This window comes from Heliangelus exortis, chromosome 2 (genome assembly GCF_036169615.1).
Source record: "Heliangelus exortis chromosome 2, bHelExo1.hap1, whole genome shotgun sequence".
Taxonomy (NCBI): domain Eukaryota; kingdom Metazoa; phylum Chordata; class Aves; order Apodiformes; family Trochilidae; genus Heliangelus; species Heliangelus exortis.
The window spans coordinates 61,454,946-61,482,742 of NC_092423.1; the positions used below are offsets into that span (position 1 = coordinate 61,454,946).

Here is a 27,797-nt window from a genome sequence, read left to right on the forward strand (position 1 = left end):
CATGTCTGGCTGTCCTGGTTTGGGCCAGGATAAAGGTGATTTTCTGTCTTGTACTTTTGCTTTTAGCTAAGTCTCTTGTAAGTAGCTGCACTTGCTGAAATTAACAGCAAGTTTCTCAGACAGTGCTGCTTCTAGGACTGATAACACTCGATGTTTATAGTTACTGCTAGAGACTGGTGTGCAGAGCCAAGGACACTGCTCAGCTCTGAGGAACACTCTACCCTCCAGAAGGAAGAAAGAGGTCCCACCTGCAGCCCTCCTTTGGGGAGGAACGGACAAGATAGATGCCAGAATTGACCAAACAGAGTATTCCATCCCATACACGTCATACTCAGAATAAATTTGAGGCATCATGAGGGCCAAGACACGCTTCCAGCTTCCGGCTGCCTGCCCTTCCTGCTTTTTCCTGCTTCCCTTCCTTCACCCAGCATCCTGGGAGGATTCCGTCAGTTCATCTGCCTGCGGTCCTGATCCATGCCAGCCCATATCTGTGTGTTCCTGCCTCCAGTTCCCGACTGCTGCTGACTCCAGAAGTCCAGCCTGGACTTTCTCAGGGATGCCCTGCAGCCTTGGTGGTGACGTGAGGGTTATTGGGGGAAAGGGAGGAGGAACGTGGCATCCATTTTCCTGTATATTTGTATATACTTAGTAATTTTTCCTATTTATCATTACTGTTTCATTAAAGTTGTGTAGTTTAGTTTCCAACCCATAAGTCTCTCTCCTTTCTTTATCAGGAAGGAGAGAGAGATTAATAGAGAACGTCTGTTACTCGGTTTAATTGGTGGGCCAGTGTTAAACCGTGACATTGGCACAGCAGCACTTAGTGGTGGTGTAACCTCATTCAGGGCACTGTCAGCCTCCACTCTCCATTAGGCTTTGGCACTGGCCATATAGGTCTATTGAAGGGTGAGTGAGTCCTGCTGATCACTCCTTGGCTCTCTAGTTGCCAGATCAGCTTGTGAATGGGGATCACAGCATCTCTGTTGGTGCAATATTGCCTTCAATGCACTGTCGAAGTAGTAATTGGCACCTGCTTGTTTTTAGTTTTCAGCAATCATGCTACAAAGGATTTATCTGAAAGACCAAGCAAAGCATGCAGCCATTCTGTATTCTTAGTCTTTATAGCTACAATACCAAAGGACCACCAGTACCTTTTCAGGTCCTTGAAGTCACCTCCCTTGAGGTAGTCTAGGCCAAAGATGCATGGAGCATCTGGACCAGTCACTATCGGGTGCTTATGCCACTTTATTCCAGTGAGGCTCACACCAGCCTTCACAATACTCAGTTCTTTAGATCCCCCCCCATCACTCCAGAAATAGTGACGGATTCTGTCCCTTTCTGATTCGATGGCATTAGGGTGCACTGTGCATCAGTGTCCACCAAGGCTTTATACTTTTGTGGCTGTAGTGTGCCCACCTCACTCAAAGGGGAAGCTAGATGCAGAAATCTGTGAAGCCCCTGAGGCCTGACCATCAGAGAGGAAAATATGAGCTTCCTATATTTAAAGTTGTCCCTATTTTAAAATGTCATTACTTGAATTCCTTAAATCTTTTTTTAACTTTAAAAGTCCTTCTCATTTTGACTTTGCAAGGCTATTTATGTGGGTACACATAAAATAGTTTCCCTAAAGCTTTTAGTTCCGTCACACCAGAATTCCCCTAAAAAGGTCATCAGAACTGAATGCTTATAGCTTTTAGCCACAAAAAAAAAGCAGCATCGTGATTTCTTGCTTCTACTAAAAACATGTGTTACTTCAGTATTTCCAATTCTGCAAGTCCTTTTACAGAGGGGATTCAGTTAAATTGTACATTATCCACTTCAGTAATAAATCCTGTATTACAAGCCTGGTGCAAGCTGACAAAAGTCACAAAATATGACAGAAGCTATTTAAACAGATTTGGTATCCAGTTACAGTCAGGTGAATCTAGAAGAAAGATCTCTGTAACAAATAGAGTTACTGTGGTGTAAAGTCTGAAGTAATTGGGAGCACAACTTGGCCACCTGGCATTTACTCACTTCACTAAACCTCAAGCCCTGAAATTAATAACTACATAATCTGTAAGAAGAAATTGCTAGAAACCCAGTATACAGAGGTGAAATAAGGATAAATATTCTGCTTCCATACTGAACTTTCTGGATTTTGTTAGTTTAAGCCAAGCCACAGATACGGCTTAAATATGCCATGAATATTTTCAGTGTGAAAATTCCAGTCATTTAAAAATAAGACATGATTCATACAGAATTCACAATGCACGCCCTGGAATTTTAAAGTATCTTGAACATAACATATAGATATGTCAAATATTTAAAAACTTTAGCTAGGATTTTTCTATATAATAAATGCCATTGTTTCAACTACAAACCGTCCATACTTGAAAACCTTAATACTTGTTTCTGTATCTACTTCATGTATTTCAAAATAGACATTAAGGGCTCAATCTGAAAAGTGAGGCTCTTCATAGTATTAGTCTTCTGAAGGCTTAGAAGCTTTTGTAGTGTTGCACTTGCACACCACACGTGGAGAAGTATTCCTAGAGAAAAGGTTTGTGGAAAATACCATAAACCAACTGTCAGGATTACAGACTACGTGTGTAAGTACCCTTAATGTTCCCTAAAAAAAAAAATTTAAATTTAAAAAAATAAAGTAAAGTAAAGTAAAGTAAAATAAAATAAAATAAAATAAAATAAAATAAAATAAAATAAAATAAAATAAAATAAAATAAAATAAATGAAACCCTAATTAGGCTTCATAATAGAACTTGTATGTAAACTGAAAGCCCCACTGAATAGCTTCACCCCACCGTATTAGCCCTGCAGCAAACCGTGGAGCAAGCCTGCATTCGTAAGCTCTCAGAGTCCAGAGGAATCGCACGAAAATCCCAAAGCTGCGCAAAGTTCACCTCTTTCGCAGACGATAACGCGAGCCAGCTGTCACCGGCTGTCCCCCGGAGAAGCGGGTGCGGAGAAGCCCGCCCGGCCGGCTCGGGGCACGGAGAGAAGGGGGCTTCTCCTGGTGCCGGTAGGTACGGAGGGCAGCCCCTGCCTGCCCGGGGGAAGGCGATGCGGCAGCGCTGGCAGCGCGGCGACCAAGGGGGCGGTCAGGGCAGCCTGGGCAGCCCCTCTCACTGCTCGGCCAGTTTCGGCTGTTCCCTCCCTACCTGTGTCCCTCGCCACCTCGGCTGGGGCTGCGAGGCGGTGGGGCTGACGGCGGGAGTCTCCGTGATGCGGCGCAGGCGGGACAGCGGGGAAGGGCGTCCCGAGGAGCTGCTGCGAGTCACCCCCTTCCTCCTCCTCCTCCTCCTCTCCCTCCTTTCTTCGCCGCTCTTCTCCCACCGCGGGCCGAAGAGCTGCCAGACCGTGGGGTGATGGGGCCGGTGCCCCTGCGTGCACGACCCGCCGCCGCGGGCGGAGAGCTGAGGAAACGGCGGCCCCGGGCAGGCCCGGACGCTGCCACCGCCGCTCAGGCCTCTGAGCGAGGACGGCGCCGCCAAAGAGCAAATGGACTGAACGTCCCCCCAGCGCTACGATACAGGGGCTCGGTACCGGGTGGGTCTCAGAGAGACCTGAAGGCTGAGTGGGGAAGGAATCTCACTCCGAAAAGCCTCGTCTTCTGGAAAATGTCAGGTTATATCATTACGTGTCGGCAAATTATTACCAAGATTACCCTAAATTATTAGAAAACTACCAAGTTTTCCTTTTTCTCGTTTGCGGTTGTTTGGCATGTTGGGTTTTTTTAAACCCAGGCTGCCACTAGCTACACGCAAGATAGGTGGAAAGCCACTGGTTTCACTTTGCAAACTTGCACTTGTGCAAAGCAGCACTACCCCTGGAAATGTTTCTCATTTAAAATGAATTTAAAGATGTGTAATTGTAAATTACCAACTGTACCAAAACCCATAGATCTGTCAGGTAGAAGTTCACTAGCTCAAACCCGAAAGCATAAATGAATTGACTGTTTCTTTCTCTCAAGTGTGAGTTACATAGCATTTACCCAGGTAACTGGCACATACACGTGTTCTAGTCCTTGCAAAACTCCCAAAAGTAGCAGGAGGCCAGTAATTGAGTGAGCATTCCCCAGGGGTCAGATTCTGGCGTTGCGGTACCTTCACAAGGGAAACCATCCTGCTAACTCTTCTTGAAGAGCAAGCAGCATGTGACACCTGGAGATGAGAGCCCCTTCACCTCTCCTGTCCTCAGTGAGAGGTCGCAGGGCTGTCACCTGCAAGCGCGACCCATCAGCTCTCCAGAGCTCCCAAGCTGTACCTCTGGGTGTAAACAGCCATGCAAGTGTCAACTGAATATACAGTTCTAGGTGTTATTAATCACACGCAGAGTAAACCACTAATTTTCAAACCCCACAGAGTAAAATTTAACTTTGTGGTAACTGGAAGGTTAGTGGAAATCCTAACACGGGGTTCAGTCCGACAGAATAGTGTTGTCATTCACACACAGAAAATGCGACTTTGTGTACTATCTTCATGCATTGTCTATCTCTGATGTTTATTACTTTACGATTTTATTAAATGTTTGTGTGTATTTAGTGAAACATGGCCTATATAGAGATTTCTAAAATGCAGAGAAACTGTTTAGATCAATTCATATGAATTACTCATTCCATCTTTGCAAGAACTGGTGTTTAAGGATCTTAAAGGGTAAGAAACAACTAATGAGTGTGGATAATGCAACAGTCTGCTAATCCTGAAACACGTAGATGGGGAATGAAAAGCAGAGCATAGGATATGAGAAGTGAGCAGGGCCACCTTAGGAAGCACTTTGCAAATCAGGTATTCTTATAATCAAAAAATGTCAATATATTGCACAAATATGCAGTGAACATGTGGAGATACTCAGCATATGTTATTATTCACACCATACTGCTTAAATAGTTTTCAAGTCTTTCTAGTCTTGTAAACTGTTGATTAGCTCAATTATAATCTCACATTTAGATTCTTATTTTCTGTAGCAATTATATAACCCTTGGATTCTAAAGCCATATGATGCTCCTGATGTTAATAGAGATGTACTTGGCATTTACACTGGACTTTTCCCAGCATTTCATAGACAAGCCACTTTGACATTTCTATGAAGTATATTATCACATGACTGTTACAAAGAAACTGAATTGTGTCTATCTATGCTTAGATGAGTCATACAAGAACACAGAGCAACTGTACTTAATAACTGCCCTTATCAAAAAGTAGCATCCCATAATTTGTTGCATTTACTCTATGGATAAAATTACTGAGTCGTTACTTTGATGCAACCTACAGAGGACCTTTTCTGTGATTTTGCCCACAGCAAAGATCAGCTAGTTTCTAGGTTGATGGCATGACACTGCAGTAACCAGTGGGAACAAAATTAACAGAATCCTGGTGGATGGTTTATACTCTGTGAGGTATACACTTCTATTGGAAAAAGCTCATATGCTTTATACTGGAAGCCAATCAACATTGCTTTCTAATACAAGCTGCTCTGACCTAGCTGAAAAGAGTGTTTTATATAAATTAACAGAGGCTGGTAACCATGTTTAAAATTGCACTGCCTGGTGTATTCCAGCCCACAACACAAGCTTGTCCATGAATCTTTAAACGTGTCAGCCCCTTCTTCTTCCAACACCTTCAAAACATTTTTCACCATTTAATTCTATTGAGTTACAATGTCTAAGAAACATACCCTGTGATGTATGAAATATCAGAGAAAGTTCAGAGAACCCCCCAGGATAGCTATGTTTTATGGAACTGGTGTGGGCAGATGGAGCTAGCTGCCAAGACTAAGAATGTCCTTAGCATTGGGACTATGTCAGTAGGAGAGTAGCCTCCCTTTGATGGAATAAGAACAGCAGGCTATGGTAAGCAGCTCTTGCATTAACTCTAAAAACCTCTTAGAATGGCTTATCCCTTTCCAGTTTAGCCTTCTAGAACTTAGGTTTTCAAGTTGCATTTAGTACCATTCACTACACTGTGTAACAGCATACTGAAATGACTCCATGAACTTGTAAATAAAAAAGATACTATGAAGGGCAGAGACAGTTTAAATAAATAAATTAATTAATTAATTAAATCTAAAAGTTGGTTATCATAGCTGTTGAAGTTCTACCAGAAGAAAAAAACCTAACAAACTGCAATTTATCTGCACTAAGACCAGTTCCCAAATACTGGATTCTGTCTATGTATAGGGGTCTACCTGCTACTAAAGCAACACATCATCAATAAAAGGATCAATGAAGCCATTGTCTTCTATTTCTCTTCAAGATGCACCTCTAATGTGATATGTGTAGGGCATTAACACAAATGGTTTAATTAGGTAAATCATCTCCATTGGGTAAACACATCCCTCATTATAAAATGAGAGTCTAATTTATTATTGCAACCTAAAGTACAGCCTGTGGATGTCTTCTGTTACAATTCTGAACTAATCCAAACCTATTAATCTTATAGTAAGTAGTCAGTTGTCTTCAAACAGCTGTCTTGTGCCATTTGTGCAGCCCATGGCTCAACCATATATTTGTCTCTTTATTGTGTATTAACTTTAGGCTTGTCTAATTATGTATAGTTGGTAAATAATTGACGTTTTTCCTTTTTCAGACCACCACCATCTGTGAGACTAAGAAAAGGAATCTGTGTCTCTTTTGTCTAAACTGGGAGTGATTAATATATACCCCCCAGATTTTCCTTTTGTACACAGCATATGAATTGTGGTGTTTCCTAAGTATTTTCCTACTTCAGACTCAGTTGTTTTGTAGTATTTATTTTGTGCCTATTTCCTAGCTTTATTACCAATTCTACATACATTACACACACCTAAGATTAATAATTCACATCCAAGTGACATCTTTCCCATTTCTCCTCTCATACCACCCCTTTACCAGGTCCCCCCCAAGTCACAGCCTACACCTACTCACACCACCCATAAAGCAGCTGTCAGTACAACGTGGCTTCCAGACAGCTACTTGGGGTGCCTGTGTTCTCCAGCCCATTTTCTGAGCAGTCCCAACTCCTGCCAAAGGAATGTTAAGGCCAGCCAGGCCTCCTCTCAGGTTTGAACATTAGCATAGAATCATGGAACAGAATGGTTTGGGTTGGAAGGGACCTTAAAGATCATCAAGTTCCAACCCCCTGCATGGGCAGGGACACCTTCCCCTGAATCAGGTTGCTCAAGGCTCCATCCAACCTGGCATTGAACACATTCAGGAAAGAGGCAATCACTACTTCCTTGGGCAACCTGTTCCAGTGTTTCACCACCCTCATATTAAAGAATTTCTTCCTAATGTCTAACCTAAATCTCCCCTCTTCAAGTTTTAAACCATTTCCCCTTGTCCTCTCACTACACACTCGTGTAAAGAGCCCTACCGCAGCATTCTTCTGGGACCCCTTCATATACTGGGAAGTCGCTAGAAGGTCACCTCGGAGCCTCCTCTTCTCCAGGCTGAACAACCCCAACTCCCTCAGCCTGTCCTCAAAGCGGGGATGCTCCATTACACTCTGTCCGGCCACACCACGGAGCGCACGACGGTGCCTCCCGGGGGGGAGGGGGGGGGGGAGGGACACCTGTGACCCCATTTTACAGAGATCAGGAGGACACCTCACTCTTCAGCCCCGGCTCCTAACTCAACACCCGTTTTCTTCCGTCGGCCGCCACCCACCCCTCAGCACCGCAGCCACCGCCCTACGCTTCTTCTCCTCCGGCACCCGCGGCCGCTGCGTTACAGCGGGACGGCACAGCCCCTCCTGCCGGGAGGAGGGGACGAAGGAGGCAGAATCGCAAGAGGGCACGGGAAACAGCGCCCTTCAACCTGGGCCCGCGGAGCGTCACGACCTGGAAAGGCGGCGAGGACGGGTCGGTCCTTCACACCGCCCTGGGCCGGGCCGGGCCGGGCCGGGCCGGGCCGGGCCAGGCCGTGCCCCCAATCCCCGCCCTGATCCCCCTGGGCGGTATGACGCCATCGCATGAGGTCACGGCACGGTACGCAGAGGACGCACCCGCCCCTCTCCTGTCCCCTCCTCCCCGCGCCGGCCGGGCAGCGGGCGCTGATTGGCCGCCACCTTCCCGCTTCCTTCTCCCCGCCTGAGAACCCGCCATTTTGAAAACCTTGTTGATTCCGGGGGAGAGGGAGGGACGGAGGAAGGGCGAGAGAGAGTGACCGACCGACCGACTGTCCGACCGACCGACCTCCGCGGGACGTGTCTGTGTGTCTGTGTGTCGCTGTGTGCCGGGGCGCCCGGCCCGGCCCGCCACTTCCCCCTGCCCTCCCCCCCCCCCCCCCCCCCCCTTCCCCCTTCTTCGGTAATTGTCGTCTCCTGCTCCCGTTGCCGCCTCAGCCGCGCCCGAGGAAGGAGCCAGAAGCCGGGGCTCGAGCCGAGGTGGGTCCCGCCGCCATGGCCATCACGGCGCCCGAGGGCGAGCTTCTGCCTTTCCCCCCTTTCCCACCTTGCCCGGGATACCCTCTGAGGCGGGGGGGGGGATGGGGGGTGATGGCGGGACATGAAACGGGGCCGCGGCGCTGCCGAGCTCCACGTCCCGCCGAGAGGACGCCGTATGCCCGGGACGCTTGACCCACCCACCGTCGCTGCTGGGCTGGCTCCCTCCAGGCCTCTGCGGGCCGGCGGGCTGCGTTTTCCGCTTGAGATGTTTCCTGAGCTCTCTGTCCCACCCTACGACCCGGCGGTGGAGCGGTCTCGCTGCCTTTTAGTTCGGGGAGAGGGAGGGTGCTCGGCGCTGCCCTCGCCCCCCTTCTCCTTGGCCGCCGGCTCCTCTGAACGCTGCCCATCGCCATCGCTTTCCCCGGCTGCTGGCTCGCAAGTCGGGAAGGGAACAGATGGCGAGTCCCTGTCTGAAAAGTCCTGGAAGACGGGTGGGAGGTGCTTGTGCACGAGTATCCTTCTCGGGGCGACTTGCGGGAATACCCCCTCCCAGCCGAAAATACCCCCGCCTTCAGCTTTCGTAAAGGTGGATACCGGTGCCCTTTTTCCGTAACCAAATCGTTCTTATCGACCTGATCGCTCAAAAGCTAGAAAGTCTCTTACTTTCCTATTCCCCTTCTGCTCTCATTGCAAGGGGAAGGACAGACAACGTGTGGCACTTGGCTTGCTTTTTCACTTGTGCAGACAAGTAAAATGCAGAGAGTAGTACTGTGAAAAAGTCTGATTACTTTTTCAAGTCAAATGAAATACTGGAAGGAATACCCTGAAAGAGTTATTAATTATTTTTTTCTTGGTGTTTTAGCGAAGAGGAGGAAACTTTCTTTGTCCCTTGACTATTTTTAATAGAACTTATGTCTTCCATCATTTGGAGTGTTGCTGTTCTCTGGCACCTGCTTATATGACATATAAGCAGTTGGGTTTATTGTTATTTGTTGAGTCCAACCTCTTGTAGGCAATATTGACATCAGTATTGGGGAAAAGAAAAAACACGTTAATTGTGATACCTTTTCTCCAAGAGTTTATACAGCTGCTGACAGTATTTTGCTTCAGGCTGGCAAATAATGAAAGAGTTTGAGACCTAGAACTTTTCTAAAAAGAACAGATGTTGCCCATCTTCCTTTAGTAGGCAGATATTCTGTGTCAGTAGGGACATAAGTACTTGCTGAAGTGAGGTACTTTAAAATGAAAGTTAATATTTGAAACGCTTCAAATGCTAAGAAAACACTCCTCTTAAATATGTTAAGGATTAAACTTTTCTTTTAATGTGCCAAGGCTGCAGGTTAAAAACAAAAAGTATTTTCAAGCCCTAAGATATCTCGGTTATTTGAATTCTGAAAGCAATGTTAATTTTTTCCCAGTTGCTTTTAAATTATTTTTCATTTTTCTGTTCCCATTTCCCATGTAAATATATACCTGGTTTAACTTATTGGAAAGCTTGCATGTATACTTGACCATTATGGGAAATAACTGTTCAGTTGGTAGTATAGTACACTAAAATTGTGGTACCTTGAAACTCTACAGTTCTTAACAGATAATAGCATTCAGCTGTTTTGAGTGGGTGTTTCCAAATGCTTCACAAAGCAAGCTTGTAGACTTGTGTGTGGAAAGAATTGATAATGTTTTAAACCGTTAATAACCAGGCTACTTGCAGAGTGGATGGCAAGTCCACCCGAAAAATACCTGTATTGTATGTATGCAGAATAGTTTTGTGTCTTAAAGAATGAAAGCAATCACAGTGTGAACACTATGATAATACCATACAATAAGACCTTTTTTTTTAAAATCAAGGTTCTGGTATTTTTCATGTATAACGCTACACTGCTTATGGTTTCCCTGCCTGCTTTTTACAGAACCGTTCACCATGTCTTCCACGGTTTCATCAAAAGAAGATACAATGTCTTCTGAAAAAGCAGATGAGAAAGAACCTGAAACTGAAAACAAAGCAGAGGAAAGTGATGAAGATGAAGAAGAGGACGAGGAGGAGGAGGAAGAAGAAAAGGGTACATTTTTTTTTCACTTAGCGAGTTGTCCTTCAAAAAAAGGCAGAGCTTACTGAATGCAGTGTCCTGTGATTGTGGCTAATTGTACAATTGCTGTTTAGGAGATTCCATGGTACATCTGTCTCTTGAGTTTGCTTCCCTGTAGACTTTAACAGGCAGCACTAGGAACAGCGATACTAATGTTCTTCAGGAATGATTGAAGGAATTGACAGGTTCCTGGGTTCCTATGGTAGGGCTGTTTTGTTGTTATAAAAACTGCTAAATTATTCAAAGGCATATCATCCTTCACCAAATTATTATAAAAAATATAGTATATGCAAAAAAAAATCCTTTTCTTGCAAGTAACACTGAAGTGATCCTTGTTTTCAAAAGAGAGAAGCATGAAAGTCCATGCAGTACCTTTGGAAGCAAGACAGATGTATTTTTAGTTCATGGTAGTTAAGCAATTTTTCTGGGTACCAAAGTTAAATTAGATTGGAGGGGTGATATCCCATTTGACTTACTTTGTCAGGAACAATCATGGTGATGTAGGACACGCAAGCAAGGCAAGTTTTTTATTGTGGATCTAATTGGAAGGGGGTAGTCAGGGGATACAAGATGTGGTGAAGGAACTATTATGTAAAAATACTAATTTCCATTGTGGAAGCATCCACAGAAATAGAGCTGCAGTATGGCACAGTTAAAACTAAGTTACTGCTGGTTGTGGATTCTTAAAAGAGCTGAAGTTTGTGTTCAGGAAAGGTAGTAGAAAGGAAAGATTATGCTTCTTGGGAAACATTAGAGTAATTAGAACTGGGTTTTTTGGAAACGCCTGTTTCATTTAAACACAAATATGTTTTGCTCTGTTTTCAGAAGATATGTATTCAGTTTTAATGATGATCATATGCATTTTGAAGCTGCTTTCAGATGTTAAAGCTAGGAGAGCCCATCTGTTTATCACTAAAGATAGCTCGATATGTGATTGTAGGTCAAGTATTTTAGTATGAAATTTTTAGGTGAAGCTTTCCTGTTTTCTCCTGACGTGGTGTCATTAAAGTAGCAATGTGCAATGTATGCATGAAACAATTGGAATGTATTAATTACTAAGCAGAACTGAAATAACTGAGAATTGTATTCGTGTAGCATTTGTGATGCTTGTATTGTGCCCTGCAGAGTTCCACATCGCAGAGCCCTCTGATGTGTTGTAGCCTCCCACCAGGCTTGTGCATTTTCCTCTCCTGCCATTATGTGTAGGCAGTTCAGCCCAGTGCTGGGAAGAGAAAGTGTCTTCAGACCTGCTAAACTTTCCTTTTGCCCATCTGGTGGTAGTATTCTTCCTGAGAGAGCTGAAGTGGAGCCATGTGTGTAGAGGCTTGCATGTCCAGTAAGGAGGGTAGCAAACAGGAGGCTGTAGTGACAGTGGTGTTGGTCTCTTCTCACTGGTGAGAGATGACAGGGCAAGGGGAAATACTTTCACATTGAGTCAGGAGAAACTTCTGTATAGAAAGGGTTGTTAAGCACTGGAACAGACTCCCAAGGGAGGTGGTTGAGTTTCCATCCCTGAATATGTTTAAAAATCATCTGGATGTGTTGCTTGGGGACATGTTTTAGTGATGGATCATCGGGAATAGGGTAATAGGGTTAAGACAAGGATGGACTTGATGATCTTGAAGGTCTTTTCCAGCCTGAGCAGTTCTATAAACAGTGTCAGTTCTGTACCTCAGGCAATGAAAGGAGAGAAGGATGGGTTTCTAAAAATGCATGGTACTGCTATCTCCATTGTGAGGTGAAGTTCTTTTTAGGAAATGCCCAGTCTTGTTTTCAGGGTTAAGTTGGGTGCAGGATTGTGGTTAAGAACTAGAGACTCCTCTAGTTATATTTATACAGCTCCATAAATCCCATTGACCTATTAGCCTAAGGTATGTCATTATCTATTTTGGTTTGCCATTTCAAAGTTTCACTGTTATATTGCCTGCTACTACAGCAAATCTGCTCATGTAATGGAAAATACTGTTTAAGGAAGCTGTCTTTTGCAGAGAAGAGTCTCATTGTTGAAGGAAAAAGGGAGAAAAAGAAGGTAGACCGATTGACCATGCAAGTGTCCTCATTACAAAAGGAACCTTTTACAATTACACCAGGTAAGCTTGTCCTCTTATGTAAGAACTGTGAGTGTTGGGAGAATGGTAATGAAACCTTTTAAAAGACAAAATTAGTTTGTTGTAGCTGAGACCTAACTTAAGAGTCATGCTTCATTTTTTTAAGTAGTAAGGCTACTGTAATTACATGAAACTCTTTTATTCTGTAGCATCAGTTTGAACCATAAAAGTTACATAATGTTTCAACTTACCTGGAATAGGATCTTCAGTACCTAGCCACCACTAACAAAAGCAGGAGTAGTTGCCATGGTCGATATACCCTGGTCTAGGTAGTATCAAGTGAGGAAGATAATGAGACTGTCAGGATGCCCAAATTGGAAAAGGAATGTAGGAATGATGTAGGAAAAGGCCTACTTAATGTTTCACTTATTCTAATGTCTGATGCTCTTCCAAAATAACTTCTCTGCTTTCTTAAAAAACTATATTTGAAGTTATAGGCACATAGGTAAATATGGATGCAATGAATAGCATAATTGATTTTAACTGTTTCAGGAAAAGGACAAAAACTCTGTGAAATTGAAAGGATACAATTCTTTCTGAGTAAAAAGAAGACAGATGAACTTAGGAACCTGCACAAACTCCTCTACAACAGGCCAGGCACTGTAAGAACTGAAAATCAATCTTGTATACCTGTTAGTTCTTATGTGTAGTAGAAATGTCTTTAGTATGTAATTTTTTATATTTGCACATGTGGATCAACTTTTTAAGTGCAATTATTACAGACTATCTAGAAAATTATTGTTGCAGGACCATGTAAGAAAGCCCATAATTTCTGTAACTTCTGTAAACTGTTTTCCCTATTAAAAATTATCTGTAAAGGTGTACTGAACGTTAAGTCTGCTTAAATATAGATATTTTTATTTCCTTTTTGTTTTTTTAAATGGGGAGGGGTAGCTTATCTTGTGAGGACACATTGGAAATAATTTATGGTTCGTGTGTTAAGAGCTGCTGAAATGCAGATTATAGTCAAAATACGCCATGTAGTGTTTTCAACATAGCTTTATCTTAGTACTTCTATTTCTTTTATCTTTTACACATGTTTAAAACGTTGCTACTTACCTAGTAATTTTCTCTTTTAGTTTTCACAAAGCAGTGGAAAATAAAACATATAGAGAGTCTTAATAGTGATTTTTGCCACATTTGTCTAAGACAATGATAATACTAAAAACTTACGTGTTCACTTTTGTTGTTAAGGATGAAACTTTAAGAAAATATAATAACAAATGCTTCTTGAGGCCCTTTACGTATCAGTGATTGTGTCTTATATTTCAGAGGAAATATGACCCATTTTCCTTGCTAAGAGAGGTAAAATGGATGTAGAGAAATAATGAAAGATTAAATTTTTCTGTTTCAAGACACTTACTGTATTTACAGAAATTTGTTTTTAATCTCTGTGTGTTTTGGATAAGAACAGCCAGCTTAGAAACCAGCAGCCTCAAATTATCAGGAAAAGAACCATATATATTAATTCACATATTTTTGTGAATTATACTAGTTATTCAATATGGCAGTGAACCAGAATAGTGAATTTCTGATTTCTGTGCATACAGTTTTGCAAACTTTTGTATGTTCTACAGTAGATTTTAGATTTTTTTTGTAGTAAAGGTAAAATCTAGAACAATTTTGATTTAACTGGCTGTACTATGGAACTGCATCCATTTGTCCTTCATTAAACCTGTAACACTTTTCTGCTATCTTTGGGTGGATGTAGTGGGGTACCATTACCTTATAGTTCCATTTTTCCCACTTTAGATTGCTGATCTGAGGCATAACTGATTTAAGAGACTACTGTTTGATTATGCAACATATTGCTAAGAAACTAACAACTCAATGATATTGTTGTTAATAATTGATTTTGTAATTAATAATAATTTAATCAAGTGACAGAAACACAGTTTTAATATTATGTGTGAATGATATAACTAAACTGATACTTAGCACTCCTAAATCATACTAATCAGACCCAACTGCTGCTGAAATACAGCTCTCACCCTTCCCTCCCACACAATTTATTTAGTTGCAATTCCACCACCCCATTGCTTTTCCCTTTTGCATTTATTCCTTTGGACATAGACCCATTGGAAAGTCCAGTTGGAGTGCTGCAGCATCCCAGTGGTTTGAGTGCAAAGATATGAGGATATATTTATTTCCTTGCAAATACATCAATATGGTTTAATTCCAACCTACGTTTAATCAGAATTGTGGGCAACTCAGAATGCTGTTTAATATGATCAAGATCCCATGTTGTCTTGTTTGCACGTTCTGTATGTGCTCTGGATGGTAATTTAACATTTTTAATAAAACACATACCATGTGCAAATTTTCTCTAGGTGCTGGACAAAGATAATTCTCTTTGGAAAAGGAGCTTAGCTTTGGTAAAATTGTAAACTAATGGAGAAACTCAAGGAACAAAATTTGTAGAATTACTGAAAGTGAGTTCAAATTACTCTTGATAGTGTTAAAAACATCTCAGCATAATGAAAGTTTTGTGGATGTTTTTTAGTTTTTTGCTTTTTGTTTTTGGTTTGGTTTTTTGGTGTTTGGTTTTTTTTTTTTTTTTTGGTAAAAGGAGCTGGAGTGAAACCAAATAGATTAATATGTTTGGGATCTTGATGGGAGTAATTTTCCCATTATAAGGGCCATGAAAGTTCAATCCTGTTCAGACTGCAGGTGTATTGGGAGAAGCTGTAAACTGGGTGGTATGTGTGAAAATTGGTCGTGCTGAAAAAATTTTCAAAAATACAGTCATGGTTCTATGTAAGACTTTGGAAAAGCAAGGAAAGCAAATCTGCTTTAGCAGATTATATAGTAAAAATAAAAATCACTACTCTATAACAAATTACATGGTATAAAGCATGCAACAAACTTCTTTAGGTCACAGTTAGGCAAACCTTTAAGTAATTATGTATTGTGTTCTAACCAAGCTTGAAATGGCAGGTGATTGTGCTTAGTAAGTTATTGAAATTACCAAGATCACAACTTAATTGTTGTACTTTGGCTGTCATGAAACTTATAAAGGTATCGTCCATGTAGGTTATAACTTAAAAGGTGTAATTTTTTGTCAGCAGAAAGATAAGTGCTAGAATTGATTTTTCTTGTCTGAAAAGTTGACAAATGTAATTGCTTGAAATCTTATGGGACTTGCAGTGGAAAGTAATCTCTGAGTTCTGTTCTAGGTTGCTTCCTTGAAGAAGAATGTGGGTCAGTTCAGCGGGTTTCCATTTGAAAAAGGAAGTGACCAATACAAAAAGAAGGAAGAAATGTTAAAAAAGTAATGATCTCTATTGCTACATAATATAGTCTGACTCATGTTATACATTCCTTTTTATTTTCAAAATTTTACTTTAGATTAAACTTAAACTTCAGTCTGAGTGGCTGTTTCTTAGAGCTCTTTGATCTGTTTCTGAGCTCATTTTAATCACATGAACTGATCTCATAAGACAACTTGAAATTTATTCAAAAGACAGATTTTGAACATTTTATTTGTAATTCCTACAGTCCTGGCTGTTACTATTGTATGCCAGATAGCAGAGTTTTCTGTCAAGGGAGAAGAAAACATTCCTCAGGATAAGCGTAATGTTGTGAATACATTGTGCTCTATTCCTGGTGCAAACTTGCATCCTTCTCTGACTTAAAACCTTCCTACTTCAGAACAAAGCTATTTCTGCATACTGTATATTAAAGTCTTATTCCTAGAATTCCTGTCGCAACTAGTCTAAAATATTGGTTTTTTTTTTTCAATGTCTTCCCATGTAAGTGGCTATCTATTAAAAAAAGAAGCTGCTGCAGCTTAGTTTTCTCTGGACTGAAAAGTTTTAAAGATGACCTTGAATATTGTGCAGCTAGTCAAAACAAATGTATGAACTAATAATTTCTACAGAATTGCTTCTAAATTTTGGGGGGGGTGTTATTTGTTTGGGGTTTTTTTGGTATCAGTTTGTTGATACTGGGAAGAGTTTGCAGACACAAACAGCACCTTCTAGCAGTCAGGTGAGGCCTGATTATTTAGGATGTGATACTGAATAATTTTCCTTTTTTTTTTTTTTTTTTTTTCTGTCTCCAGATTTAGAAATGCAATGTTGAAAAGTATCTGTGAAGTTCTTGACTTGGAAAGATCAGGAGTTAATAGTGAGCTGGTAACAAGAATCTTAAACTTCTTAATGAACCCAAAATCTTCAGGCAAGGTGAGATGCAGGTTGTTATGCTTGCTTTTATATGCTGTGTATTTATTTGCTTGTTACCAGTGGCAGTACAGTTACTGTTGTGACTCAGAGTAGATGGCTTCTTGAAAGAGAGGTCTTCTCCTGCAGATGTCCATAATGGAGTAAGGACTTAGAAATTATATGCTGCATGGAAGTGTCCTTGCTATTCACTGTTAGTGTTAGTAAACATATGTGGTTAGGACACAAAGCTAATTAGAGAGACCCACACCCAAATACTATAGGTAGTTTCTGCTTTGTGTATGAAATGAGGGAAATAGGCATAATGTGTGAGCAGAAAAAAAATGTCAAGCAAGGGAACAAAACATGAAAGGACAGGAAAATAAGCTGGCATGTCTTACTTGAGTATGCTACTAGTTGGAAGGTGTGTATGATCACACTTTATCACAAAATGAAATTTTTCAGAAGGCTGGGAGAACTTCCTTCATTGCCTGTGTTAGTGCACTGGATTCAGCTGCTTGACTCCTAAACTCCATTATTGATAATCTTGGACTACCAAGTTTTAAATCTAAAAGAAATACTTAAATAATTAGACTGTTCCTCAGGGAATTCAATTTATTCCCAGCAAAACTGGTAAGGGATGTGAACAAGGAGTCTGCTGCCTTCGTGACAGTGGTACTGAGTGATGGTAAAATGCAGTTTTGTGTACATCATGACAGAATTCCTACCTTTAACTTTTCTGACGAGTTGTAAGCTAACTAGTTACCAGAAGAAAAAGCTTGGTTTTTTTAGGTTTAGGAGGCATAGGTAAGTAAAAGACTTCTGGGTTGTTCCCTAATCTCCAATCTTTGAAGATCTTCAGTTAAGGGAGTGGATGGGGTGCCTAACTGGGAACTGAAATTTCATTTTGCTTGGTGCCACCTCTATACTGAATTTCTGCTGACTGCAAAATGTTACGACTTAAGTATAGTACATAAAATAGTCCTTGGTTTTGCTACAGATAGATCTCTATATTTGTTTGCTGATTCTTCATGTGATTTGCTGGTATTTATATTTTTAAAATTCATTTTTGTATTCCTCCTTGAATTACACACATCCTTGTTTCTCAGCCATTACCAAAGTCAAAAAAAACACCAAGCAAAGGTGGCAAAAAAGAACGCAGTAGCACTGGAACAACAAGAAAAGCCAAACGCACCAAGTGCCCAGAGATCTTGTCAGATGAATCCAGTAGTGAAGAAGATGAAAAGAAGGAAAAGGATGACTCTTCAGAAGAGAAAGAAAGTGAAGATGAGGTAATGAGGTGTTTTGCTTGTTTTTTCAATATAGAGCTAAAAACATTTCTTTGCAATTGGTAATTCTTGGAACCCATTGTCATACGTTTAATCTTTGCACATGCAGAGCTGGGAGGGAAATAATGTTTAACTGAATGAATAGTTTGAAAGAAGAGGGAGCACATCTGTCATTTATGAGAGAATTTTTGTCATTTCTTAGTGGCAAAGGTTCTACTTCTTGAATGTATATATGCACCTTAAAATAATTTGCTAAGTCATTTTGGGGCAGCCAGGATTTCCAACATAGTTTATTGCCGTTTCATCTTGTGATGAAATTTATAAATTTAATTTATAAAATTTCCCAGTATCTAACTGTTTGTCTGTGTAGGGTTTGATTAGATGCCTAGGACCTAACTTTGAACCTACTTACAGTCCCTGACCAACTTGGTTTTGCATCTCGATTTCATATTTCTCCTGGATTTATGTCCTAATCTCTCTTTTAGACTTTTGTGTCTTGGATCATAAAGTGAACAACATAGTAAGGTCTTACAAAGATTCTGCAATCTCCAAAATGTTCTCATCTCACTGTATGAGATTGTTTTCTTTGAAGCTTCTTTTAGCCTTACATAGTAGGAGAGAAGTGAGATGAACCTTATATTTAAATTCAAAATACCTTTCCCTCTGCCTTTTCAGCAAACTGGACTTAGTTACAGAACAGACACAAAACATGGAGGCCAAGTACAAGCGCACAGCTGATTTTAGTACATGTTGTATGCTGATTTGTCCATGTGCCTGAAGCCTGGAAAAAAGAAATTAAAAGGGGCTACAGGCTTAATCTTATCCTATATTTTTACTTAGGTGGGACTGCCTTTTTAGCCTTAATCAGAGCCCTGCAGCAAACAGCAATTGGTTGACTGCTGGTGTCCAAGGAAATTTGTTATGTAAACTATGGAACCTTTGGCTGTAATGCAAGACCATTATTTACTTGGCTTACATTCTGTCCATGGCAGTGGAAGTGTGATGACAAACTATTAAGTAAACGGTCTGAGATGTAGCAAGCAGTAACAAAAATCTTTTGTTGAAAGGCCAATTTATGTAACTTTAACAGTTTTTGTTGCTGTCATTTTGATAGGTGGTGGTTTTAATTTAAAAAGATCATTCAAGACAATTTTCTATGCTTCCATGAAACAAATTTAATTGTTAGTTTGTCTTTTTCTTTCCCCACAAGTGGCAAAGAGAAAGAGACCTCTCTTCAGCAAAACATTCTTCCTGCAATGAGGAGAGGTATACTGCTTTCAGAGGCACACATTTCCTTTTAGAAAATTTGTCAATAACTTAGTTATTTGAAAAAAACAGATCAAAACTTCCAAACTAACAAAGAAAAAGTCTATCAAAAATTTAATAGTAAACCCCATTAATCTAACTGGTTGTACTTTGCCAGTTCTTTGCCTGTTTTTCAAGATGGTAGGAGTTAGACATGTCTGCCAGCCAGTAGCTGCAGAGACTGAAGTCTTGTTACAAAACACTATATCAAATTGGTTTGAATATAGGAAATGGTGTAATGGGAATTCTCTGCATTTGTACAGCTTTAAGAATCCAACTCTTTAAGGAAAAAAAAAAAAAAAGTTAGCCTCTAACATACTACATACAGGTGGAAGGATGGAGGCAGCATATCTGCTGGAATATCTGGTTCCAGACTCCACTGGAATCTTAAGCATAGAGTGGCAGGAGTACGTTATCCTCAGGGTTGCATGTCTCTCTTGATTGCAAGTCTTTCTTTCAACAATACAAAAACCCAAAAACAGTACAGTTACCTGGAAGTAAAAGATACCTAAAATATTTTTGTATGATGTGGAGCATAATTTTATTCAAAACTAAAAGTGAGTGCTGGGTTTAACTTCTGGCTTTGTAGCTGGTGGTGAAGCTCTAGCAAAAAGTCAAAAGCTAAAAGTTAAAGTACAAACATTTATTTTAAAATGAGGTGATTCTTGAGTGCATTTGCTGAATTTCAAGGGTAAAAGTCTGTCCATTTAACACTAGGGTGAGTGCAACTATAACTTAGCAAGCCAATATATTTATTAAATACTCATTTCATGAGTTGCACCAGCTACTAGTAGAAGAAGCAGTTAGTAGTTACGTGAACAAAGCTTAATTGTTTAGATGTGATAATTTGATCAGTTGACTACTCTACCATTTAAAATATAAACTAGAATTACAAAATTAGTAACGAGTTTTAGTTAATATTTTTTGTTTCATGATGCTTTTTTCTGTGAGGTACGGTTAATACTGGCCAGTGTTCCATGTTTCTGTGAGGAACGTTCTCAGCCTTGTCAGAAGTACTATCTAAAGAATTTGTGGCTTAAGTATGCGTTTGATTTGTGCCAAAAATGCAGTGCGCGGATGCGGATACCTCATGTATTTATGTTCCAAATTTCTTCTGTTGATGTTTACTTAATGCAATAATTTTTTGGGTTTACTACTCACATTAGTTGGTCAAATTATGAGTTAGCTATTTTAGTTCTTGGAGAACCATAGTATCTACAAGTAATTAAATACAACATACAGTGTCCTCTTTGAAAGGAACATCTTTAAAATTATTTCATAAGGTAATGATAAGTCATTATGAATGGAAAGTAGTAGTGGAAACATCCCACTAGTATCATCTACAAGTTTGAGCTGTTTGAGTTTAAGAGGCCACATAGAAGGACAGTGTAAAATTTAAAAGAATGTAGGAGTAGTCTTCGTGGACTTACTCACCCTATGGTATAGGGGCAGAAATTGCTAGTACAATATAGTAATAGAATTTGCTAGTTTAGTTTGTATTGACAAAAAGGATACATTCCTTTGTGGAAAAGAATTACAGATTGTTTGGGTAGAAACCATAATTTAATTCTTCTGTTTTTCTTCTTTATAGCCCCCTAGAAAAGCATCTAAGAGAGAAAAATCTAAAAAGATTACTTCCAAACCGAAGAAAGCTGTGAAAGGTGCAAATGTCAAGAAGGCAGATAGCAGCACTACTAAAAAAAATCAGAACAGTTCTAGAAAAGGTAAATGTTTTAAATCTTTTATCATACTTTTTTTTTTCTTAGCTTAAATGGTATGCCATTTATAAGAAAGCAAAAATTTTTACCTCATGAAAGAAAATATAATTTGATTAATTTTTGGCTTCCTACTTGATCTTTCTTTCCTTGAAATAGTCATCAAAAAAAAAAGCCCACTTCTTGGTCCACGCATACTTTCTGCTGCATTTCTGTTCACCATATGTATACCTTGTATATAAATTGAAAATATTAGCCTCATTCTCCATTTCTTCCAGGAGGAGGTTAGCAAAAATCTGTTGATGTCTCTATAGTGACTCCACACAAGTCTTGCACCTAGCCCAGTAGTATCTATCTCACTGTGTATGTCTTTTTTCAGCAGCTTGATGTGTTTTTTTGTTACGTAGATATTGGGTCTACGTGTGTCCTGTTACTGTTAGTCTTATCTGACAATATGTGGAAAAGGTGTACGTACAACTGAGTTTCTTAAAACCTATGTAAAGGTTGCAGCAGTGCAGGTTTCTTTCTAAGCAGCTTTGCAGAAAAGGACCTGGGAAGGGGCAGATGGTTCTTGCAGACAATGAGTTGAAGGCAATTCAACTGTGTGCCTGTGTGATAAGGAGCACTGAGAGCACTCTGGGCTGCTTCAGCAAGTGTGCAACCAGCAGATTGAGGGGAGTGATTATTATTCCCTGTTCATCACTTTTAAGTCTGCCTTGAGGATGCTGTGTCCAGCCTTGGGCTTCCTGGTGCAGGACAGACATGGACACACTGGAATGAGTTCAGTGGAAGGTGGCCCAGGGACTGGAGCACACACTTCAGGAGGGGAGGCTGAGAGAGCTGGACTTGTTCAGCCTTCAGATGAGGAAGATAAAAGGGGATAATACTGCAGCCTGCAACTCCCAAATGGAAGAGGATGGGGAAGGCAGGGCCAGGCTCTGCTCAGAGATGCACTCTGAGAGGATGGGAGGCACAAGCTGCCACCAAGGGAATTGCAATTAGATGTTTGTGGAAGGAAAACTTCACCATGAGGTGGTCACACAGAAATGGGGGCTGGAGCAGCTGTAGAATCCGCATTGTTGAAGATGTTCAGAAGTCAACCTGGCAGAGGCCCAAGCAAACATCTCCATGTTGGCCCTGTTTCAAGTAGTGGCTTAAACCAGTTGATCTCCAGAGGTCCATTCCCACCTTAAATTCTCTGGCACTATATGAGATAACAGCCATATCTCTGTCGTAGTTGTATGAATTATTAATGCAGCATATATCTGTACTGCAAAGATGCTTGGTTTAATGCCAGCATTGGCATTTGTGTGCAATAACATGGGCATCAGTTCAAATTATTTACCTGCCTTGTCAGTGCATTAAGAAAAGGAATGGTTAAACACTTAGATACGGAGTTATGCTAAACTTTATTCATAGCCTTATTTCTCAGGAAAGTAAACTGGCCTGTGCTTAACAGATTGGCTGCCTGTAGTACTAATGTAGCTGACAATGTGTGCTTATGGGTTTTTTTGTCACCAACGTTATATATACATAGGGAAAAATTATATAGGTGTTTTCCATGTATGTTACACGGTATATTCATAATTTCTTCTCTGCTTCTTCTGCATTTCTGTTCTGAGTATAAGTTTGCAGTACAAAAATCAAAATGTTAAGGAGGCCTTTCAGTAAACTCATTATCTAGGTTGTTTGGCATCTCATTTGAATTTTTGCCTTCTTGGCAGTAGAGGAACTGTGTGGTTGTTGGAGTCCTTCAGTGTCGTTTTCTGCTGCTGGAAAAGATTGTAGGTGTGCCCTGTGCTTCTTCACTTCCTTTATGATTCTTTCAATTTGTTATGGTGTTTCTGACAGCATCTTCAATGATAAAGCATTGGGAAATTACTAGATCCTAGTGCACAGAACTGCTGGGGAAAAACCAAAATCCAAACTCCTTTGTAAAGCAAATAAGTACTTTTTTAGGGCCAAAATACCTCGCTTTTGAATTCTTGTAGTAACCTTTTTTTTTAGTTTGATAGATTAATTTAGTCTGACCCATACTTTCTAGAGTACATATTGATTAATAAACTAGTTCATCAAAAGGGAAGCAGATTCATAAAGAAAGTACTTAGAGCATTAGCTTTGTGCTTACATGGATGGTCTTGTAAGATGTTGACTTTAAGGGAGAATATTTATATCAGATGTTTGGGGGAAGTTCTGATGCCATCTGTTTTGGAGGAAGTAGGCAAACAATTTGAAAATCTGCTGTTACAATCCAATTTTTTTTTTCATATTTAGAAAGTGAGTCTGATGATAGTTCAGATGATGAACCTTTAATTAAAAAGCTGAAGAAACCACCCACAGATGAAGAACTTAAGGAAACTGTCAAAAAATTGTTGGCGAATGCAAACTTGGAGGAGGTCACAATGAAACAAATTTGCAAGGAGGTAAGTAAATAAGATTTTGAAATCTCTTTTAGGCAGTGAACTGACTTTTGTCATCATTTCAGAAATGGAGGCTTGCACTCTGCAAGTGTTTCAAAAACAAAGTAGCTTTGCATTGATTTATTTACTTGTTAGCAGCTGTAACAAGAGCTTTAATCTTAAGATATGCAACATTGATGCCAAACATTAGAGGGAACTCTCTGAAGAAAAATTAGCTACATGGAAAGTAGCATGGAAAGATGGTGCAGCAGCTTGCTACTGTCAATAAGGGAGGGATGTGTCCTGCTCTCTTCTCTGTATGTTTCTTCTGCTCACCTTGCTCTCGTTCTCCATCTGTTCTGAGTCCATTTGACTCTCATCTGTCAGCAGAAACTGAAGTTCTTAGCTGAGCTAGTTGAATCTGTTCAGCAAGGAATCCATTGATTGTCAGGACAGGTGCCAGAAGGGGGATGTGAGGCCAGAAAACAAAGGTGGGGAAGTGACCCAAACAGAGAAAATGCTGCTATCTTAACATTTTCTGCAGTAACTTAATTGACATGTTTGTGTTCCTGGTTCTTCCAAGAAGTTGTCTTGAGAAAATTAAAGCAGAAGTTGTTATTATGAGAACTGTATATTTATATTCTGTACAAACTTCTTACGTTTATAGTCACTCTAGAAGTCTGAAATTTTTGGTATATTGAAATGAAATACTTTGCGTTGGCTGATCTGGTTTTTGTTTGGTCTTTTCCCACCACCCAGTTAACCAACAAATAGCTGTAGACTAGCACTCATACATATTTACTGTTCTATCAGTCACTTGAAAAGATCACAGTTTTACCTATTATCAAAAAAACAAGTAAGATTTGATACTTGTGTAGCTCCTTACACTAATGCAGGGGTATTTGGCTACTTAGAGGGCATGCAAAACAAAGATTTGAGAATTCTTATTTGCCTGACATGGCAAGCTAGGCATACCTGTTTGCTGATGTGAAAAAGTACATTATAGTACCAGTTTAGTCAGTGATCAAACATAAATACTTAAATACATCTATATTCTTCTGTGGTCAAAATAAGGACAGGAAAACAAGCCTGTCGCTTTCTCCACTTAACAGAGAGAATTATTATACTGTTGTAATACTAGAAGTACCATACCAATTTTTGCCCTAATTTCATTCAACCTCCTTCTATTCATATAATACAATGAATGAAAGTAATTTGTTTGTTTTTTAGGTGTATGAAAACTACCCTAGTTATGACTTATCTGACAGGAAAGACTTCATTAAAGAAACAGTCAAAGAGGTAAAGACTTTTTAATTTAGAAAACGTTCTGGGTTGGGTGTTGGGTTTTTTATTTCGGCCTATTAGAAAGTGGCATGGTATCCTGTTACACTAGTTTTAATAGCCTCCTGTATATAATTTTGGAGGTTCAGTGCTGTGATAAACCTGAACTCTGTCTCTTTTTTTAATTCCAAAATAACCACTTCATGCTATTTTCTTAGTGTGCCACTACTACTCTTACAAATTTCTTTGGTAAGCAGAACTAAAATTAAGGCTATCATTATTTTTTATGACCTTTACTCTCTGGAAGCTACACATGGGCTTTAAATTACAGCCTTGGCTGCAAGGTGCACTATAATTCATGCTCTGACTGCATTAATTCACAAATAACAGTGTATAAGGTTGTGTAAGTTTTGCAAACCTGCAAGCTCAATGGGAGAGGGCAAAAGAGGGTAGAGATAGTCATCATTTTTCTCTATGTGCTTCTGGTAACACAGTTACAATGTTCCCTTTGAGTTTTCTGCACTGAATCTAATGTACACAGGACAAAGGGTTTATTGTCCAGTCTCTGGTTAGTAATTTGAGGGGGAGGAGGGGAGGGAAAATCACTTTTGCTTGCCTCAAAACTAAAAATGCAGCTAGAGAAGTGAGGCTTGCTTAGTGGTTAATAAAGTAACTTTTCCCTTGTGCCTTCATTTGCAGATATTGATATATGGTTATAGTTATGGCTCTGTGCTGTGCATACATGTGTCTAATTAGCAAAAGCATATGAGAGACATTTGCTGTAGGGATGTTCCTGGTTTTCTGTGGTAGTAAAAGTAGACTGCATATTCTTGATAGTCAGATACAAAAGGAGAGGCTGTATATAATAAGGAGAAAACTAATTGGGTTTTTTTGCTTTTTTTTTTGTTTTTGTTTTTGTTTTTTTGGTTTTTTTTTGTGTTTTCGGGGTTTTTTGGGTTTTTGTTTTGGTTTTTTTGGGGGGGGTTGTTTTTTGTTTTGGTTTGGTTTTTCTGTTTTGGGGGGTTTATTTGTGGGTGTTTTTTTGTTTTGGTTTGTTTTTTTGTTTTTTTCTTTTTCCCCTTCAGTTGATTTCATGATCTGTTTAAACTGCGGGAAATGAAGATTCCTGGTTCTGTGCTTCCACGGATTTTTGAAAATCTAATAGGCACCAGCAAAAGGAATGTGTCTTACCCTTGTGGTATTTAGTAAGAGCTGATTCTGCTGATCTAATGTTAAAAGAGTGTTGATGTAAATTGCTTTGTGTATCTCTTTGGTTTGGTTGTTGTTTTGTTTTTTTTTATAAAAAACAAATCAACAAAACTGCATTTGATGCAATTTTTAGTTGAACATACTTAAGTTCTGTGCATGGCAATAACTGATCCCTTTTTTATAGTTTTTGTACATTTTGAATTGCTTTGTATTACCAAATTCATTAGTACCACTGAAGCTTTTTAGTGTGGATTATTAGCTTGCAGGAGATTTTAAAACAAGTAAGATGAAAGCTGCTTATCTGTATGTGTACATGCTGAGACTGAAATATTGCAGTACTGGTTATAAAGGTATTTTTTTAATACATACCCATTCTGAAAATAACAAGAATTAGTCACATGTTAATGGCTTTTATATTCTACTACATTCTACAGATGAAGAAATATTCTAAATCTAGATGACTGTCTTGCATGTGTAGGCAGAGGGACCTTTCAAAGCATGGTAACTAATTGGCATATAGATGTTATTTTTGTACTTTTAAGAGGCTTTCTGTTGTGTAAATACAGTTGTTTCAGATTTCTTTTGTGCAAATCAGTTTTTTAATCTTGTTACTTTAGGATTTATGACATGAAATGCCAGTGTTCAGCAGTGAGGCTGTGAGAAAAAGTGATATGCAAAAATTTCATGAAACTACAAATGGGCTAAAGTTTTACAGTGTTGGTCCCATCTTCCCTTGTACAGAGACTGTAGTTTTATACTTAAGCTTTTCAGCATTTAACTTTGTACAAAAGACAACAAATACATTTGTTTCAATAGCTAGTAAAAAAAACAACCTTCAAAGTCTATAGGAAAGTTTCAAAAGTTCACTTTGCAAAAAACCTTTTAGTTTAGTGTCTTGACTGGATGGCCCATCATCTTGAAAGTGGGTATCCAAGATGCACAGTTGGGAAGCTCGATAACTTTGGAATTCCACAGTGGGACTTCTGAATCAGGCAGCACTGACAGGCGTGGCTAAGGTCTCCTGTATGGAAAAGCTCTCCTGAACAAGAGCCTTGGTACCTCAGCATGGACAATGGTACCTTAAAGCCTGCAGTCTTGAGCTTTGCCCCACAGCTTTTCAGATCAAAGTGAACTATTTGCATAAATTGGTTATTAAGTTTTCTGTTCTCCACGTACCTTGTTGATAATATGGGAAGTTCTACACTTAGAAATCATGCAACTAATCATTGTCAAAGTGTGGGCTGCCATTAATGCCATAAGCACAGAATCCCTCTGACTGTAGTATTGCTGGAAAGACAAAGTGTATTTTTTTGAATTTTATTATTGTACAGTTGAGAAATAAGGGTTCTTAAATGATCTAAATTCTGAAAATGTTCAGCCAGTTAGTCTTAATCTTCACACACTTTGAAATTTATTTGCGTGTAATCATTTATAATAAGGCTGAATGTAATGGGGGGGTTTTGTATTCAATAAATGTCTTTCACAAAAATGTAAATCAATCTTGATTATTTAATTTTTGTTCAAATGTATAGTAAAAAAAAAAATGATGCAGAAACAAGGTTATCTTCATCTCATCAAGCCTGATTCAGCAAGCTTCTCTTCTTTAAAGATCCAGTTGCTGAAATGCCTGTCCTTGCACTAGTATAAGATTTTATATCTTCTGTGAGGTTAGTTTGGTTTGGTTTTTCTCTGAACTGAACACATTTAAAATTGCAATTAAAAACATCAGAGGTTTCCAAGTCCTGCTTTAAAGTGAAAAGTTACTTGTGTCCAAGTTCTGTTAGGTTTTTCCTTGGGTTTTCTACAAATACTTGAACAGCCTTGTGATTTTTACATAAATATAGCAGTTGATCTTAATTATATAGATCAGGAAGTGTTTTTAGG

General features: G+C 39.7%; 1 protein-coding gene across 1 annotated transcript; it reads left to right on the forward strand.

Moving 5' to 3' along the window:
* The first annotated feature begins 8,053 nt into the window (after positions 1–8,053).
* DEK (DEK proto-oncogene) lies at positions 8,054–27,401 on the forward strand. Its single transcript, XM_071736365.1, has 11 exons — positions 8,054–8,360; positions 10,271–10,420; positions 12,436–12,537; positions 13,048–13,157; positions 15,732–15,826; positions 16,619–16,739; positions 17,825–18,007; positions 20,901–21,033; positions 23,299–23,447; positions 24,654–24,722; positions 25,790–27,401. Exons 2-11 carry the CDS (start codon positions 10,282–10,284, stop codon positions 25,799–25,801), a joined length of 1,113 nt encoding a protein of 370 aa, XP_071592466.1. The 5' UTR covers positions 8,054–8,360; positions 10,271–10,281; the 3' UTR covers positions 25,802–27,401.
* The last annotated feature ends 396 nt before the right edge of the window (positions 27,402–27,797 follow it).